Source organism: Oncorhynchus tshawytscha, linkage group LG01 (genome assembly GCF_018296145.1).
Source record: "Oncorhynchus tshawytscha isolate Ot180627B linkage group LG01, Otsh_v2.0, whole genome shotgun sequence".
In the NCBI taxonomy this organism is placed as follows: domain Eukaryota; kingdom Metazoa; phylum Chordata; class Actinopteri; order Salmoniformes; family Salmonidae; genus Oncorhynchus; species Oncorhynchus tshawytscha.
The window spans coordinates 20,588,170-20,607,498 of record NC_056429.1 but is presented as its reverse complement, the minus strand read 5'-3'; the positions used below and the strand labels follow the sequence as shown (position 1 = coordinate 20,607,498).

The 19,329-nt window shown below is 44.4% G+C and overlaps 2 protein-coding genes across 3 annotated transcripts in view; one reads left to right on the top strand and one right to left on the bottom strand.

The window, feature by feature from the left end:
• Positions 1-1,301: 1,301 nt before the first annotated feature.
• LOC112239753 (Krueppel-like factor 9) lies at positions 1,302-5,834 on the top strand. Its single transcript, XM_024408195.2, has 2 exons — positions 1,302-1,681; positions 3,846-5,834. Exons 1-2 carry the CDS (start codon positions 1,339-1,341, stop codon positions 4,067-4,069), a joined length of 567 nt encoding a protein of 188 aa, XP_024263963.1. The 5' UTR covers positions 1,302-1,338; the 3' UTR covers positions 4,070-5,834.
• Positions 5,835-10,287: 4,453 nt separating this feature from the next.
• The window catches only part of LOC112239655 (ral guanine nucleotide dissociation stimulator-like 1), a 28,989-nt gene continuing 19,947 nt past the window's right edge, over positions 10,288-19,329 (bottom strand). For both annotated transcript variants that reach the window (XM_042308544.1, XM_042308574.1), the window contains exons 11-17: positions 17,472-17,504; positions 17,237-17,358; positions 15,270-15,359; positions 14,839-15,022; positions 14,373-14,621; positions 14,144-14,258; positions 10,288-14,037 (exon numbers count right to left, since the gene is read on the bottom strand). In XM_042308544.1, the coding sequence (XP_042164478.1) occupies positions 13,850-14,037; positions 14,144-14,258; positions 14,373-14,621; positions 14,839-15,022; positions 15,270-15,359; positions 17,237-17,358; positions 17,472-17,504 (981 nt within the window). In that variant the 3' untranslated portion in view covers positions 10,288-13,849. The remainder of the gene's footprint in view (positions 14,038-14,143; positions 14,259-14,372; positions 14,622-14,838; positions 15,023-15,269; positions 15,360-17,236; positions 17,359-17,471; positions 17,505-19,329) is intronic.

The window sequence follows — 19,329 nt, the reverse complement described above, 5'->3', positions numbered from 1 at the left end:
AATGCCTTATAAATGGTTTATTACGGACCCTTAAAATAAAGTGTTACACATCCTAGTAGTGAATGAATAAACACATATGTTAGACAAAGAAGAAAATCACTGAATAAATGTTGTATATACACTGAACAAAAATATAAATGCAACATACAACAATGTTAAAGATTTTACTGAGTTACAGTTCATATAAGGAAATCAATCAATTGAAAGAAGCCCTGATCTATGGATTTCACATGACTGGACAGGGGGAGTTTTCCCCCCACAAAAGGGCTTTATTACAGACAGAAATACTCCTCAGCATCCCCCCCCAGCCCTCCTCAGACAATCCCGCAGGTGAAGAAGCAGGATATGGAGGTCCTGGCTGGCGTGGTTACACTTGGTCTGCGGTTGTGAGGCCGGTTGGACGTACCGCCAAATTCTCTAAAACGATATTGGAGGTGGCTTATTGTAGACAAATGAACAGTCAATTCTCTGGTGGACATTCATGCAGTCGGCATTCCAATTGCATGTTCCCGCAAAACTTGAGATATCTGTGGCATTGTGTTGTGTGACAAAACTGCACATTTTAGAATGTCCTTTTATTGTCCCCAGCACAAGGTGCTGTGCAATGATCCTGCTGTTTAATCAGTTTCTTGAAATGTGGTGGATGGATTATCTTGGCAAAGGAGAAAATACACATTGAGCAATTATTATGCATCAATTCAGTGTTTTGTTGAAAAATATGATGACTTGCATTTAATAAAAAGCAGCCCGAAATGCCAGATGGTCTGGTCCATTTGTAGCCCAGCGGGCCTGTCTAACTTGAGTTTTTTGCTCAAACTGATCATTATCTGGCTAATAATGGAGGCCTCAAGGAAAAGAATAGGCTGGTGTGTTAGAAATGCCAGGGTCGATTTTTCTTCCCAGTCAGACCCTGCTACACCCACATTTGGTGCAATGTGTGAGACGTTGAGGAAGGTTGACATTGTTGGTTTATTGCACAAGTGATAGATTTTGTATTAGTTTGTCCTGTGCCATTTAAAAAACTAGACATTAATTGTGAAGACAGTGAAAGGATTTTTGGATCCCCAGGATTTAAAACATTACAGGAAATATTGCATGATGTCTGCCTCTTTCATGCTCCTGAGGCTATGTAAAGATCTGAGTATACATTTGAACCCGACTGAAAGAGTACATTTTTGTTTTTTTGTGGAAAATTAGGAGTATGCTTTCCCCCTTCCCAGATTATTTATGATAAAATTGCAGTGTTCACCCCATCCAGTAGGTGCCGGCATGCACATCTAACGTATGTTTCAGGTACCAACATAATCCCATAGAAGAAGAAATAGAAGATTCAACATCATGGCCGTTGCCGGGGTTATTGATGAGCATGGAAGATTTCAGCCTATGTTGGCTTTGCAGGATTATAGTAATTCTTCATTTGGAGGAACTGATACAGACGTCAACATCTCATGCGGGGAAGGCGGGTACAACACGATGTCCGATTCCACCAATCCAACCCCAAATTCAACACCGACGCCTGTATCCATACTCGCGCGCATATCGCTCATACCAGGTGGTGAGCGACACGGATTATCGCACTCTCCAATTGTTAAAAAGAAACGACATGTTTGTACGTTTGATGGCTGTGTCAGGGCCTACGGAAAATTGTCTCACCTGAAGTCGCATATAAGGACACATACAGGTATGTATGTGCGAAGTTTGGCAGTACGTTTTCATGCTGACCACACCGGCCTGGATGCGTGCGCGAGCTTTGCTAAATAAATGTACACATACATGTTATTCAATCATTTCATCCTAACTGCTCGCACGAGTCAAGGATCGTTTGTGTAGCCAAGCGCTAAAGTAGAACTTGGTTCTATTTTAAACGCTTGATTTGCTGCAAGTCCTGTCTCTCCCATCTCATTGTTTTTTTAGAAACATATACTCATGCGGGTGATTGGAAGATGAAGGTCCACACTTAGGGTTGCTAACTTTCTCACTACCAAGTAAGGGACAAAAGGTGGCGTGCCAGTGCACGGTGCGACGGCGGTGTGGATATGGTGTTGTGTGAATGAATATACAGTGTATACTCAATTGGAACGTAAAATCATTTTTATATACCATTTAGTCTATAACTCAAACTGTATCATTATGTAAACGTGTGACTAAATGATCAAAGAAATCACAATTTGGACCTTTTTACAGCAATATCTTTTTTATTCAAATGCAAAAGAGGGAAAGGAGGGGCATGAGTCACACAGGTCTTTCCTTTGATATTGTTTTGCTGCTCTTGACTGATTCAAGCAGTCCTTTGTCATGTTGTCTAGCCAGAGAGAATCCTTACATGACTAGTCACAGATATTTGAAGTTCATTTTTGATCAGCTCTGTGCTGCATCTGTTTTCTTGAGTCTGATCATTTAGTGGTCATCAGAGAGAAAATCCTCTCTACAAAGCCTCAATATCCACTGACAGCTGATCGCAGGCGTGTTTGCAGGCATTATGAGCTATGTGAGCTGGGCAATTAGCTTTCAGAATGCAATTGTTGGCACTGCTCAATCACTGGTAAACGGAGTGGTGTTTTTCAAAGTTGACATTGGCATTATCTGCTGCATAGACTGGGATGTGTAATCTCCAGTTCATGCTTTTCCAGACATGTTTCTAAACGCACACTGGAAACATGTTTCTATTCCCTTGTTTGAGGCATCACTGGCAACTGAGAAATACAGGGGTTTACCTTCAGACAGATCTTCCAGAATATCCCGTATATCCCGCATTAATTGGAATCATCTCAGCTTTCGTTCTTCCCAAGTGCATCATCTTCACAACATTTGAGTCGTGAAACAAAGCATCGTTGAGCTTAACAAGACAGTCGGTACTGTTGTAGCTGAGTCCATGTTTAACAGTATGGTACACATACAAGGCCGTGATTTTTGTCATTTTCCGCAGTAGACGTCACGAAGAATGTGCCAATACTGCTAGCACGTTTAGCTAGCATGGCCTTGTGCATTTATGTGGATGCATGCTGAGTTAGGTCATTCCCCTCCATGGCCAATTTGAGAATTCCCGATGGTATAAAGTACAGAAAGCTTTCGTTGAGTCACCACTTAACCCACATCTTTTTTTGCTTCCCATTGTTTGTTGTAGTAACTCCAGTCTTCTTTTTTTCAGGTTTATCCATATTTCCTTGATATGCCAAACTGACCGAAGAACAACAAATTACTTTGTAGGAATTGCCGTATTTACACTATACTGTGATTGGATGAATATACAGGACAAGGGAGGTCCTGTATGGGACAAACCAATTTAGCCCAATATAAGGGATTCCCGGCTAATACGGGACCGTTGGCAACGTTATCCACACTCCAGTCCAGTTGGTTGCCAATGGCCTTGTAAAATCCACAGAAAACTAGAGGAGAGATTACTAAAAACTGACTAGGCTTCCCCTTTTATCTGTTGATTAATTGTCAAAGTAGAGAACACCATTTTGTTTGACTCAAAGTTGGGCAAAATTCTATAAAGATCCAGCAAAAAAGAGGAAATTGTACAAGCTAGATAAAATGTCCATGAATGCTTCATGTATTTTGACCTGTCCCCAAATTAATAGTTGGTTCAGAGTTAGTTTGCTATTTTAAACCTGCGTGTCCTGATCACATCAGGTGTGGATGGACAGAATCAACATGCGCCCAATGGTGGACATGCGCGCCTGGTGTAGTCAGCATGTTGGCCTCCATTGGTCATCTATTAGCCTACAGTCCAATGTAATGGATGACCGAGCAATCGAGGCTATGCTTACCATGTGTGTGCATCGCATACAGAGAAGCAAGTATGTTGGTTGTGAATACTAACTTTCTTCATCCCATCCCAGGTGAGAAGCCCTACAACTGCTCCTGGCCCGACTGTGACAAGAAGTTCTCGCGTTCTGATGAACAAATCCGCCACCTGCGGACTCACACGGGCGAGAAACAGTTCCAGTGCCCACTGTGTGCCATGCGCTTCATGCGAAGCGACCACCTGCTTAAGCATGCCCGCCGCCACCCTGGCTTCGAACCGTCCATGATCAGCCACAAGGGTAACCCAATAATGGACTAAAGGAGCCTAACAGTAGTCCTTATAGTCCAAGGACATTACATGCTGTTTAAAGGCAAATAGGCTCTGGAAGCCAAAACAGCCAAATACTCAATCTAAACGGGAATTGATTCTCAATTGCCGTACGGTTCTAGAAACATAAATCCCTTTATTTTCATTTCACATCAAAATAATTTCACAAATACTCACTGTTTTAACAGTTGCAGCTGAGAGTGTTTTTTTTCTTCAGTGACAACACGTTTGTGGTGTCCTTCCGTTTACACACAGGTGTTCGGAGACAGATTGCTAATTGGCAAAGGTAGTCCACTCGGTCTTCTGTCTTTTCTGCAAACAAGCACTAACATAAGGCTGTGTGGGAACCCTAACCCTATAAAAGGTGCGTATCAATTGAACCATTTGTTTTTAGAAAATTATTTATTGCTGATATGAAAAATAGGGTCATTATGCTTCTAAAACTGTACCGCAAGCGATGTGTGTTAATGTTAAGACCAAGCTTCGGCGCTCTTTCCCTCGTACAGAAGACGCCTTTTGTCCAATGACTCTTGTGTAATGTAATTGAACTGTGAGTCATGATCAAGGGCTACCATAGAGGGGGGAGGTAGGGCCTGGGGTGTATTTAATAGAAACATGTTTGGTATGCTGCAAAACATTTTGCAACAGTTTACTCTAGACAGAAAATGTTTTGAAATTAAAATGAGTTTGTTGGACAAATTCAGGTAGGCCCCTCCCTATTTCGTTCTGTTTGGTTCCTAGAGTAAATGGTAACCGTTGTAAAACATTTTGCAACAGACCAAATGTTTTGCAATTGAATCCGACTAATGGACAGACCCCTGGTCAGACCAATGGATCTCCACTGGAAGCAGAGGAAGAGGTTCTGTACCCATACCCTGGTCCCAGATCTGTCTTAAGACAACTCCTGGGACTATTGTCATGATACCCTACATTCATGTTTGGCTTGACAAGGACCACATGTGGCACAGCAGAGTTGGCTAAATCACACATACAGATGGGATCAGGCTACTGTAGCCTACTTCACTCAGCCTGTCTCAGATAACTCATCTTGTATTATTGATGTTCAATACCCACTGGTTAGGTTTCGTTAATGCTAAGATAATAGGTCATGTTTAAGTTTTGTACGTTTTCTAGCTTTTGGTATAGTGGAGATAATAGTAAGATCACTGTGGATAGCAATTGTTTATGGAACAGTTGTTATATTTGGTAAACTTACTGCTGGTACTGTACTATAGATATGTTAAACCTCTGTGTTAAACTGAGCTCTGAGATCAATAATGGCACTAAGTGTTTTTATGATTTATTTCATCCCTTTGGTGCATTTTTCACAACACTTTGTACCAAACTCAAAACAGATCATCAAAAAGGCAGTTTCACAAGTCTTAGCACATTATTCGATTGACTAAGTACAACACAATCATACAGTCTGTTTTTCAAACGTAATCAGTGTTTCATCTAGAAATACATGTTCATATGAAGTAATTGCCTTTCACAATGCAATGCTCACATTACTTTTGATAGGATTGTCTTCGCATTTGTTTAAATACATTTAATTGACTTAATCAGACTGCTCTTAATTGCTAATCACTTAACCTTTTGGTAAACCTATATAATGGTTTTGAGAATAATGTATGTTATACTGTAATGTAATATTATGAATGATTTTACTTCAGTAAGTTAAAATAAATCTGATATTAAGATCAGATGTATTGTATGTAATGCATCCCCTATACAGTAAACATGTATACAAAATGAAGTTGCTGGGGTCTTTGTGGTGTTTGTTTCAAACTGCTTTCTAATAGCATGTTACAGAAACGAATGATGTCGATGAACCTATGGCCAAATGCTCAAGACAGACTTGATTCAAACTAGTGCCTGCTAAATGTCATGTTTCTTTCATTTGATAATTATATCTGAAACATTGATTTCTAAAATAAATGTATTGATCGTGAAAGATGTCTTCAATGATCACACATGGGATAGAAAGATTCATTTAACATTGATAGTGCGAGTACTGCCAAATGTGAGTTGTAATTTACTGTTCTGTAGAAGATTATCCAAAAGGGCCATTTGTACATTTACAGTGTACAAAACATTAGGAACACCTGCTCTTTTTATGACGGGCTGGCCAAGTGAAAGCTATGAACCCTTATTGATGTCACTTGTTAAATCCACTTCAATCTGAATCCGTGTAGGGGAGGAGACATGTTAAAGAAGGGTTTTTAAGCCTTGAGACATGAACAGTGTGTGTGTGCCATTCAGGGGGTGAATGGGTAAGACAAGTGCTTTTGAATGTGGTATGGTAGCAGCACCGGTTTGAGTGCATCAAGAACTACAACGCTGCTGGGTTTCACACAACAGTTTCCCGTGTGTATCAAGCAACCCAGTATCAGGTTGTGAAACACACAAATTGCTTATTGGAAATGTGGAAAAGTATTTTTGTATACAGTGAATTACAATCACAGAGACAGACAGTCGGTTAATTAAGACAGAAACGATAGCAGGGTGGTTGGTTGGAGAGAATGGGTGGGCGTTAACAAAGGTTGTGTGTTCGAATCTCATCATGATGAACTTCACAGGGTGGTGAAAGTGCAAGGTGATGAGCTTGATGTGACTTTCCAATAAATATTGAGGGTCTTATTCTGGTGACATGATCATCGATGCTGGGCTGCCGTTTGACAAAAAACTACATCACTCTTTTGTCCATAATAATCTCATGTAGGCTATACTGCACCCCGCTGGCTAGAATGCACCATGCTGGCTATACTGCACCCTGCTGGCTAGAGTGCACATGCCAATACCAGAGTGGGCACATTTTTGGTGAGCACCATCAGTGGAGTTGAATGTGATGGAAACCCATTTAACTTGTTTTTTAAAATGTTATTCGGTACATGGGAATTTAACCACAAAAGGTATTTATGTGCACTACATCACGCACAGCCTTTTATATGAAACAAGTCAATTTGATGGAATCAGATCTGGTGGGAAAATGTGCATTTTGTTTTTATGCAGATTTTAGAATATTCACATGAAAATCTGTCATCCATTGGATGGAAACCTAGCTACTGTATCACTAATTTATGGTAAAGAAATGACCAAGTAGATGGTAATAACTCATTTATGATACTTGTTTGTACCAGAATAATAACTGGAAGTATTGTTCAACTCTGTAAATCTTATGTTGTGAAATGGTCAAACAAATAAACAACATCATAGTAATGATTATTTATTTAGGTAGAGAATTTTGGCAGTGAAGACACACAAATTGAGTTCATGAGAGAAAATTCACAAGTGTTGCATGAATCAACACAGGGAGAATCGACCACAGTACATCTTGCCCAGCATTTAGTACTGAATGACCAATAACAGTCCAGTACACTGCTCAGTGAGATGGCCAGCATGTCAGTATTAGAGAATGAGCATTATAGTAATAACCAGTGTGATGGAGAGAATAGATGAAACGTAGGAGTGTATATGGTAGGGACCGGTTTCACTGTGTGGGTTAGACAGGTGGAGGTGTTAATGCTGGTTAGGCAGTGTGGGAGAGCCGGTATCTGTGGGATTCTGTTTAAAGGGGGGTGGGTGTCAGTGTGTAGAGGCCTCGGCACAGGAGGAACTGAATTAGTGTCAGTGTGGGCTAGTGTGAAAATGTAATTCATATCGTCTGTGACAAACTATTGGGGGTGAGTGTTTGTTTGGGTGAGGCTCGGTGCACAGGGAGCTGGCTGTTCAGAATGTTGTAGATAGAAAAGTAATGTAAGAACGGGCATGCCTTTTCTGAATGACAGTCTGTTCTGCACAGTACATTTCCAACTGAACATCCTGTAAGCGGCTCGACACACATTACAGTTCCTGCAAATGGAGTACGAAGCAATATGTGAATGTCGTATTTTGTCACAAAATGGATGGCTCTGTAGTATGTAGGCCTGTCTACGCAGGTGTTCTCCACTCAAAGTTTGAAACGGAACATACCACACTGGTTGAAATGGAACCAGAAACAGATTTTGTTCCTCTTTCTCTTTTGGCACTAAGTTCACAAAATAATTAACTTGACATCTATCAATTTAAACTGCTCTAAGAAATAAGCACCAGTGCTGCTATAAATCCGTGAAAACAAAAGTTGTGAAAGTGGTGAAATGCTGTTTATAAACTGCACATTCTCTAAGCTCTATGGAAGAATTTGTGACTAGAATTGTAAGAAATGTACTTTAAAATAGCAACATTCTCTCCGCTGCCAAGAAGGCTCTAGAATGTTCTTGCTCAGGGCCCCATTACTACATTCAGCCGCGTCGACAGGCCGAAAGCGCCCACAGCCATGTCCACCGCCTAATGCCCCCTTTTTTAAATAGATTTAGAAAAAAAAGTACTACCCCCTTCTTCGATCTTGTCTCATCGCTGCAACTCCACAACTCCGCTGCAACTCCACTCATCGCCGCCTCTCTTCTCCACAGGCTCGGGAGAGGCGAAGGTAGAGTCATGAGTCCTCCGAAACATGACCTGCCTAACTGCTCTCTTTTACACCAGCCAGCATAACCCGGAAGCCAGCCACACCAATGTGTTGCATGAAACACGGTTCAAATGGCGACGGGGTCAGCCTGCAGGCACGCCACAAGGAGCCCCTAGGGTGTGATGAGCCATGTAAAGCCCCCCCCCGCCCCGGCCAAACCCTCGCTTAACCCGGATGACGCTGGGCCAATTGTGCGACGTCCTATGGGACTTCCGGCCCCGGACAGTGAATGAACCCAGATCTGTAGTAATGCCTAAAAAACACTTTTAGACCACTGCACCACTCGGGAGGCCCTAAGCCACTTTTAGACCACTGCACCACTCGGGAGGCCCTAAGCCACTTTTAGACCACTGCACCACTCGGGAGGCCCTAAGCCACTTTTAGGCCACTGCACCACTCGGGAGGCCCTAAGCCACTTTTAGACCACTGCGCCACTCGGGAGGCCCTAAGCCACTTTTAGACCACTGCACCACTCGGGAGGCCCTACGCCACTTTTAGACCACTGCACCACTCGGGAGGCCCTAAGCCACTTTTAGATCACTGCACCACTCGGGAGGCCCTAAGCCACTTTTAGACCACTGCACCACTCGGGAGGCCCTAAGCCACTTTTAGACCACTGCACCACTCGGGAGGCCCTAAGCCACTTTTAGACCACTGCGCCACTCGGGAGGCCCTAAGCCACTTTTAGACCACTGCACCACTCGGGAGGCCCTAAGCCACTTTTAGACCACTGCGCCACTCGGGAGGCCCTAAGCCACTTTTAGACCACTGCGCCACTTGGGCCCTAAGCCACTTTTAGACCATTGCGCCACTCGGGAGGCCCTAAGCCACTTTTAGACCACTGCGCCACTCGGGAGGCCCTAAGCCACTTTTAGACCACTGCGCCACTCGGGAGGCCCTAAGCCACTTTTAGACTACTGCGCCACTTGGGAGGCCCTAAGCCACTTTTAGACCACTGCGCCACTCGGGAGGCCCTAAGCCACTTTTAGACCACTGCGCCACTTGGGAGGCCCTAAGCCACTTTTAGACCACTGCGCCACTCGGGAGGCCCTAAGCCACTTTTAGACCACTGCGCCACTTGGGAGGCCCTAAGCCACTTTTAGACCACTGCGCCACTCGGGAGGCCCTAAGCCACTTTTAGACCACTGCGCCGCGCCCTAAGCCACTTTTAGACCACTGCGCCACTCGGGAGGCCCTAAGCCACTTTTAGACCACTGCGCCACTCGGGAGGCCCTAAGCCACTTTTAGACCACTGCGCCACTCGGGAGGCCCTAAGCCACTTTTAGACCACTGCGCCGCGCCCTAAGCCACTTTTAGACCACTGCGCCACTCGGGAGGCCCTAAGCCACTTTTAGACCACTGCGCCACGCCCTAAGCCACTTTTAGACCACTGCGCCACTCGGGAGGCCCTAAGCCACTTTTAGACCACTGCGCCGCGCCCTAAGCCACTTTTAGACCACTGCGCCACTCGGGAGGCCCTAAGCCACTTTTAGACCACTGCGCCGCGCCCTAAGCCACTTTTCGATCCAGAAAAAAACCGTCATTATTTAATTACAAATCGGATTATTTCACATGGGGAAGATGTGGGAAGCTAAAGGGCTTGCTTGATGTTTTTAGACAACCAACTAGCAGGTAATGTAAAGAACCGAAACTTTCATTACATGTAGCTATTAATCAAATATGCAGTTTTTCTTTTTTCTTATTAACTCAGTGGTGATGATTTCAACGTGATTCTTCTTTGCTTTACTATAAATGGGAAAATGACAAGAAAATATCTGCTATCGCACACTTGTGAATGTTGCTATTCTCGGGTCTAGGAACACCGGCGAGGGTATCATGTTGGACCGGCGAGGGTATCATGTTACCAAAAGGTGCGCGTTGCTCCTGAAAATCTGACTCCACCCAAGAGTACACACACAGTAAGTGATAGAGTGATCTATGGATAGACCTTAACGCTGCACCTGAATAAGCCCCAGTACTGAATATAGTGTGCAAACACTGAGCATTAAGAGTGGGAGAGTCTGTCCCTCTGTCACCATTCCAAATGCATCACAGCAAATCTGACACTGGCTTTTTTCTGACATCTGAATTCACATATTTAAAAACATTGTCTTGCATTACCCTCTTCAAGTTTTCCCCTTTAAAAAACACATAGAAGAGAAACAAAACGACACCACTTTGTTCAGCGGTGAAAAGGAGAGGAGCAGATGTCTGTTCGCCTACTACTCTCACGGCACACCCCCCCCCCCTCCAGGTCTGATCACTGCTGTTCCTTTTCCGTCTCCCTCTCCTCCAACCCTACCCACTCATCCCCTACCCAGATGCTAATGTGCCGTCTCAAACTTCCCTCTCTCTCCCACTACTTTCTTCTCTTCTATCCTGTAATTTCTCCCTTCTAATCTTCAACCCTATTCTCCTCATTTTTCGCATCCTATGACTTGCACTGTCCTTTTTTCTCCCGCCCGGCTCGGCCTTCCTCTCCTGCTCTGTGGCTGAGTGACTTATTGCGAGGTTACAGAACAGGGCTACGGGCAGCCGAGCGAAAATGGAGGAAAACTAAACTTCCGGAGGACCTAACTTCCTTTCACTTCCTCCTCTTCCTCTGTATCCGCTGCTAAGGCCACTTTATATCATTCAAAATATAAAGTTTCTGCCTCTAACCCTAAGAAACTCCTTTTCCACCTTCTCCCTCAATACGCCACCCCCTCCCTCCATTTTTGCGGACGACTTTGTCAACCAGTTTGAAAAGAAGATTGACGACATCCGCTCCTCATTCATTCAGCCACCAGTCCACTGGTCCCACTCACACAGAACTACGCTACGCCTTGACCTTTTTCTCCCCTCTCTCTCCAGATGAAATCCTGAGACTAGTTAGGTCCGGCAGCCCGACAATCTACCCACTCGTCCCCATCACCACCTCCTTTCTCCAGACAATTTCCATTCCTCACTTCAATCATCAACTCATCCCTGACCACTGGCTGTATTCCCCTCTGACTTCAAAATGGCCAGTCGCTACCCTCCTCTAGAAACTAACACTATGTACATTTTTTACAGGTATCCCTTCTTTCTTTTATTTCTAAAACAATTGAGCGTACCGATCTTATTGAACCAACCAGTCAGGCTTCAAGACTGGTTACGCCACCGAGATTGCTCTCCTCTGTGTCATGGAGGCTCGCCGCACTGCCAACGCTGACTCTCTCAGTTCTCATCTTTCTAGATCAATTCGCTGCCTTAGACACCGTGAACCATCAGATCGTCCTCTCCACCATCTCAAGGCTACGCATCTCAGACTCTGCGCACTCCTGGATTGCATCCTACCTGGCAGGTCGCTCCTACCAGGTGGCGTGGAGAGGATCTGTGTCTGCACCACTTGCTCTCACTACTGGTGTCCCCCAGGGCTCGGTTCTAGGCCCTCTCTTTTCTTTTTACACCAAGTCACTCAGCTCTGTCATATCCTCACATGGTCTCTCCTATCATTGCTATGCGGATGACACAACCATTTTTCTACTTCCCCCTTCCGACACTCATGTGGCGACACGCATCTCTGCGTGCCTGGCAGATATCTCAGCATGGATGTCAGACCACCACCTCAAGCTCAACAAGACAGAGCTGCTCCTCCTCCCAGAGAAGGCCTGCCTGCTCTAAGACCTCTCTATAACAGTTGACAACTTCACGGTGTCCCCCTCCCAAAGTGCAAAGAACTTTGGCGTGACCCTGGACAATACTTTGTCGTTCTCTGCAAACATCAAAGCAGTGACTCACTCCTGCAGGTTCAGGCTCTACAACATCCGTAGAGTACGACCCTACCTCACACAGGAAATGGTGCAGGTCCTAATCCAGGCACTTGTCATGTCCCGTCAGCTCCACTGGCTGCCAGTCAAAGCTCGCATCCACTACAAGACCATGACACTTGCCTACTGAGCAGCAAGAGGAACTACCCCTTCCTACCTTCAGGCTCTGCTCAAAACCTGCACCCCAATCCAAGTACTCTGTTCTGCCATCTCTGGTCTCTTGGCCCTCCCACCCCTACGGGAGGGCAGCTCCTGCTCATTCCAGTCCAAGCTCTTCTCTGTCCTGGCACCACAATGTTTGAACCAGCTTCCTCCTGAAGCTAGGACATCAGAGTCCCTGCCCATACTCCGAAAGCACCTGAAACCCTACCTCTTCAAAGAGTATCTTAAATAATCCCCCTCAATATATTACCTTTCATAAACTAAAATGTACTTACTATGATTGAGTTATGTGGTTGTCCCACCTAGCTATCTTAAGATGAATAATAAGAGCGTCTGCTAAATGACTAAAATGTAAATGTCACTCATTCCACCTACTTCCCACCTCCGGCCATCACCTAGCCTCTAACAAGTGCATCTCTATTAGGACTGCTAATCAATGCGTCAGGCAGCGCAATCCGGGCCTCACATAGAGCCCCATCCTATGTGTCAATACACCCTAAAAGGTGAGATAGGACAGCTAAACAATATCAAAAGGACAAAAACTTTGTTAAAACTAAGTAGTAACCTATCAGAATGCTTCTATACTGGCATTCATCACACAGTTAACAATGAGAGGTGCAGTCCTACGTGGTACACACAGTGCACACTATGAAATAATGGAAACAAAGAAGACATCACACAGCTCCTGTCAATCAATCACACAGATTAACACTGACACAGGAGCCGATCATTCATCACCGTTAATAAAGGCAACAGGACATCTCAGTCTCGCTCTCTGTCCAGGCTCCCATCTCCCTCTAATAGGAAACATACAGGCTCCATAGGAAAGAAAAGAGTCGATACAAAAGCTGAATACTGATGGGGGCTGGAGTCACTCTTCCTACCTGTGCAAAACCTCTTCATGTGGAGAGGGGGGACGACGACTGTCTCGCTCTGCCATAGACATCTATATGGCACCACTGTCCCACTACACATCCATAATAGTCCATAGGGCTTTGGGGGAAGTGCCAGAAAGGGAAGGCCACAGGCTGCTACTGGAAGGGATGCTGGGAGAGGGAGCACTAAGAGATGGGGGTCTGATTAGGGAAAGGGAATGTGGGAATAGAGAATTCAGAGTCTAAACTCATCGACTTCAATTCGTTCCCCCATGTTTGGTCCTTTTCAGTCTCCCACCACCACTCCCAGCCCATCCAGTCGGGTGTCCGAAAATGTACGTACTCACTACTGTAAGTCACTCTGGATAAGAGTGTCTGCTAAATGACAAAAAAAATCAAATGTGTCCCTCCAGGCATAGTGCCCTTGTCCTGGGGGTCACAGGGTGACCTTGCTGAGGCGCAGCGACAGGCTGGAGCGCTGCTGGGTGCGGGGGAATGTGGAGGCGTAGTGACTCCTCAGTTGGACCGACCGCCCAGCAGCGCCTCGCCCACGCAGCAGGAAGTCAAAGTTGGCTGAGGTGTTCATGGCGTAAAACACATTGGCGGTGTCTGGAATCACCAGCTCTGGAAAAGGAAGGATTTTTCCCACATTATCACAAGTCAGTAATTACAAATGAGAGTATGAAAGACTGAGTGTGTGATATTTGAGTGACAGGGAGAATATTTGTACCTCTTTCGTCAGAGATGACCTGCACCAGCTCGTATCCCTCCCCAGGCTCAGTCTCCAGGTTGTGTTTGGCCACAGCTCTAGAGATCACTGCTGGAGTCTTATCCTGACTCGTCAACTGGGGAGGGAACAACACCATGTACCAATCAAAAACCACTAAAAGGGTTCTATACATTTATTCAAAATGTCTTGGCCATCTGAATCAAAGTACTATTCTCCTGCTGATCCGTACCATGATGCTCTTGTAGAGGTTGCCGTTGCCCTGCTCCAGGCTGACTCTGATGATGCAGGCGTCCTGAGCCTGGGTGTTGTAGGCAGGGGGCAGGGGAGAGGAGGGGGACATGGGTGTCAGGGAGTCCAAGCGATGGTGCATGCAGGGTGGGCCAGGGAGGAAGGGTGAGGCCGGGGTCACAGGAACACTGGCTGAGGACAAGGTAGTGTCCATGGAGTGGAGAGAAATGCAATAGCAAGACTCGGACACCTGGACACAAACAGATACATTAGTTAGCAAACAATGCTGACATAATTACAACAACTACTTTATACCTAGAATTATTTACACATGATGGGAAAACAAAATGTGACAATACAGAACAAAGTAAATGTAAAACTTGGAGTGTGTAAATCCCTCACCAACTTAGCTAGTAAAACATACTTGAAGTAATATAACAATAGGGGAGTGGGTGTTAGTGCTTTACCTTGTTCTGATGTGCATCTGAAGTGTGTATAGGTGTCATGCCTAGGCCCTCGCTGTCTGAAGGGCTGGAGTCACTGGACGACACACTGACTGAGTCCACGCTCTCCCCTGAGCTGCCAGTAGGGGGCGACCGAGGTGTTTCCCTCACTGGGGAACAACCTGCTGAGTCTGCTCCTTGGAACAGTCTGGTGACAGAGGGAAATTGGTCAGGTTAAAAAAAGAGCAAATGGGTCAGATAGATCTAACATCACACTGATATAACTGTTTCCTGTTAAAACATAACAAATATTATGTCAAAGGCTAAGGTTCCAAATCGGATAGTCCTAGGAATTCTACAACAATACCAAGTCTATATTTCAGGGTAGATATCTTGTAAATCTAAATGTAAAGTACAGTATCCTTCATTTTTTAATTTCTCCAGTGTGTACTTACAGGCTGAGTCTCTTAACCATGCTCTTGCGAAGTTTGGGTAAGGTTGGACTGCTGTCTCCGACTCCTTCAATGTCACAAGACATAGCATGGCTACAGGAGATGAACAGAGAATCATTATGACGTCACTGCTACCAGCCTATTTAGCCTCAGCATAATGAATCAAACAATCAGAATGAAAGAGAGCAAAGCATAGAGAAAGAGCAAAACACCAGTCTCAACGTCAACAGTGAGGAGGCGACGGGATGCTGGCCTTCTAGGCAAAGTTCCTCTGTCCAGTGTCTATGTTCTTTTGCCCATCTTAATCTTTTCTTTTTAGCAGCCAGTCTGAGATATTACTTTTTCTTTGAGACTCTGCCTAGAAGGCCAGCATCTGGTCACCTCTTCACTGTTAACGTTGAAACTGGACTGGTGCAGTTCACAAAATAGATTGCATCATGAGGCTGTGTGGATATATTGAAGTAACATCTCAAGACATCAGTTAAAGCTTGGTCTCAAATGGGTCTTCCAAATGGACAATGACCCCAAGCATACTTCCAAAGTTGTGGCAAAATGGCTTAAGGACAACAAAGTCAAGGTATTAGAGTGGCCATCACAAAGCCCTGATCACAATCCCAAAGAAAAATTGTGGGTAGAACTGAAAAAGCGTGTGCGAGCAAGGAGGCCTACAAACCTGACTCAGTTACCACAACTCTGTCAGGAGGAATGGGCCAAAATTCACCCAACTTATTGTGGGAAGCTTGTGGAAGGCTACCCGAAACATTTGACCCAAATAAAAAAATGTATAGGCAAATGGTACCACATACTAATTGAGTGTATGTAAACGTCTGACCCACTGGGAATGTGATGAAAGAAATAAAAGCTGAAATAAATAATTCTCTACTATTATTCTGACATTTCACATTCTTAAAATAAAGTGGTGATCCTAACTGGCCTAAGACAGGGAATTTTTACTAGGATTAAATGTCATGAATTGTGAAACACACACACACAGTGCCTTCAGAACATATTCATACCCCTTGAGTAATTCCACACTGCTGTGTTATAGCCTGAATTTTAAAATAATTTTAAAAAATACCCCAAAACATGTTGTATTTTAGCAAATTCATTTAAAATGAAATGCAGAAATATCTAATTCACATAAGTATTCACACCCCTGAATCAATTATTTGTAGAAGCACCTTTGGCTGTGATTACAGCTGTGAGTCTCTCTGGGTAAGTCTATAAGAGGTTTCCACACCTGGATTGTGAAATATTAGACTATTGTTAGTTTTTCGAAATTCTTCAAGCTCTGTCAAATTGGTTGTTGAACATTGCTAGACAACCATTGCCAAGGATTTTCAGGTAGATGTATTTTTTTAAACTAACTAGGCCACTCAGAAACATCCAGTGTAGATTTGGCCTTTTGTTTCAGGTTATTGTTACTGGATTTGCCCCAAACATTACTTTTTGTCCTGAAAACAAAGTGTTATTTGCTTTGCCAATTTTTCTTGCAGTATTATTTTAGTGCCTTGTTGGTCTTTGCGGTTGTGTCTGTGTTTGACATTCACAGTTTGACTGAGGGACCTTACAGATAATTATATTTTTGGTGGTACAGAGATGAGGTAGTCATTCAAAAATCATGTTAAACTCTACTATTGAACACAGAGTGAGTCCATGCAACTTATTATGTGACTTGTTAAGCAAATCTTAACTGCTGAACTTATTTGGGCTATCCATAACAAAGGGGTTGAATACTTATTGACTCAAGACACTAAAGGTTTTCATTTTTAATTCATTTCTAAAAACATAATTCTACATTGACATTACAGGGTATTGTGTGTAGGCCAGTGACCAATTTTGTTTTTTGCAATTTAATCCATTTTAAATTCAGGCTGTAACAACAAAATGTAGAATAAGTCGAGGGTTATTAACACTTTCTGAAGGCACTGTGTACATATAGCGTGAATGATTGATGATGTTGTTTGTACCTCTCCTCCTCGCTGTGTTGGGGCTGGTTCTTGAACCAGCGCAGGAAGGCATCATCAGCACTAAGACAGTAGCTGTTACACGCAGACTGCAGCAGCTTGATCTGAGCTATCACCTCAAACTCCTGAATAATGAGTCAGAGAGATCAAGGTCAGTCATATCAATAAAGCTGACTACTAACAATGACTTGTCCCCTTTACCTAATTAGTGGTTTAGAACAGGTTAAAGATGACTCACCCTTCGCCTCTTCTCAAAGTTGATTAGCCCCCCCTGCAGACAACACAAACGCGACAGTGTGACAGACTGAACGCAGATACACCACAAAAGTATGTGGACACCCATTCAAATTTGTGGATTCGGCTAGTTCAGCCACACCCGTTGCTGACAAGTGTATAAAATCGAGAACACAGCCATGCAATCTCCATAGACAAAAATTGACAAATTGAATGGTCCGTACTGAAGAGCTCAGTGACTTTCAACGGTCATAGGATGCCACCTTAACAACAAGTCAGTTTGTAAAATGTCTGCCCTGCTAGAGCTGCCCTGGTCAACTGTAGGTGCTGTTATTGCGAAGTGGAAACATCTAGGAGAAACAACGTCTCAACCGCAATGTGGTAGGCCACACAAGCTCACAGAACATGACTGCCGAGTGCTGAAGCACATAGAGTGTAAAAATCGTCTGTTCTCGGTTGCAACACTCAATAACGAGTTACAAACTGCTTCTGGAAGCAACGTCAGCACAAGAACTGTTCGTCGGTTGCTTCATGAAATGGGTTTCCATGGCCAAGCAGCCTCAACATAAGCCGAAGATAACTATGTGCAATGCCAAGCGTCTGCTGGAGTCATGTAAAGCTTGTCGCCATTGGACTCTGGCGCAGCAGAAACATGTTCTCTGGAGTGAGGAATCACACTTCAGCATCTGGCAGTTGACGGGCGAATCTGGGTTTGGCCGATGCCAGGAGAACGCTACCTGCCCCAATGCATAGTGCCAACTGTAAAATTTGGTGGAGGAAGAATATTGGTCTGAGGCTGTTTTTCATGGTTCGAGCTAGGCCCCTTAGATCCAGTGAAGGAAAATCTTAACGCTACAGCATACAATGACATTCTAGATGATTCTGTGCTTCCAACTTGGTGGCAACAGTTTGGTGAAAGCCCTTTCCTGTTTCAGCATGACACAGCTAAGACAACGCTACTCTTGCGTTGTCTTAGCTGTGCTCTTAGGGTCGCCCCCAGTCGGAGGTCCTCAGCGCTCTGGAGCAGGTTTTCATCAAGGATCTCTGTACATTGCTCCATTTATCTTTCCCTCGATCCTGACTAGTCTCCCAGTCCCTGCCGCTGAAAAACATCCCCACAGCATGCTTCACCGTAGGGATGGTGTCAGGTTTCCTCCAGACATGGCGCTTGGTATTCAGGCCAGTCCCTGCCGCTGAAAAACATCCCCACAGCATGCTTCACCGTAGGGATGGTGTCAGGTTTCCTCCAGACATGGCGCTTGGTAATCTTGGTTTCATCAGACCAGAGAATCTAGTTTCTCATGGTCTGAGAGTCCTTTAGGTGCCTTTTGGCAAACTGAATTTAATTTAAATTAATTTAAATTGAATTTACCACAGATGGACTACAATCTCAAGGATGATCAATGGAAATAGGATGCACCGGAGCTCAATTTCAAGTCTCATAGCAAAGGTTCTGAATACGGTATCTGTGTTTTAGTTTTAATACATTTCTAAAAACCTGTTTTCACTTTGTCATTATGGGGTACTGTGTGTAGATTATTTATTTATTTGAATTTTACCCCTTTTTCTCCCCAATTTCATGATATCCAATTGTTTTTAGTATCTTGTCTCAACTCCAGTACGGGCTCGGGAGAGACGAAGGTTCCGATACGCAACCCAACCAAGCCGCACTGCTTCTTAACACAGCGCGCATCCAACCCGGAAGCCAGCCGCACCAATGTGTCGGAGAAACACTGTGCACCTGGCAACCTTGGTTAGCGTGCACTGCGACCGGCCCGCCACAGGAGTCGCTAGTGCGCGATGAGACAAGGACATCTCTACCGGCCAAGCCCTCCCTAACCCAGACAACGCTAGGCCAATTG

Coding starts and splice junctions, on each gene's coding strand:
- LOC112239753 (XM_024408195.2), top strand. CDS start 1,339: ATGGCCGTTGCCGGGGTTATTGATGAGCATGGAAGATTTCAGCCTATG. Junction 1,682..3,845: donor GCATATAAGGACACATACAG/GTATGTATGTGC, acceptor ATCCCATCCCAG/GTGAGAAGCCCTACAACTGC.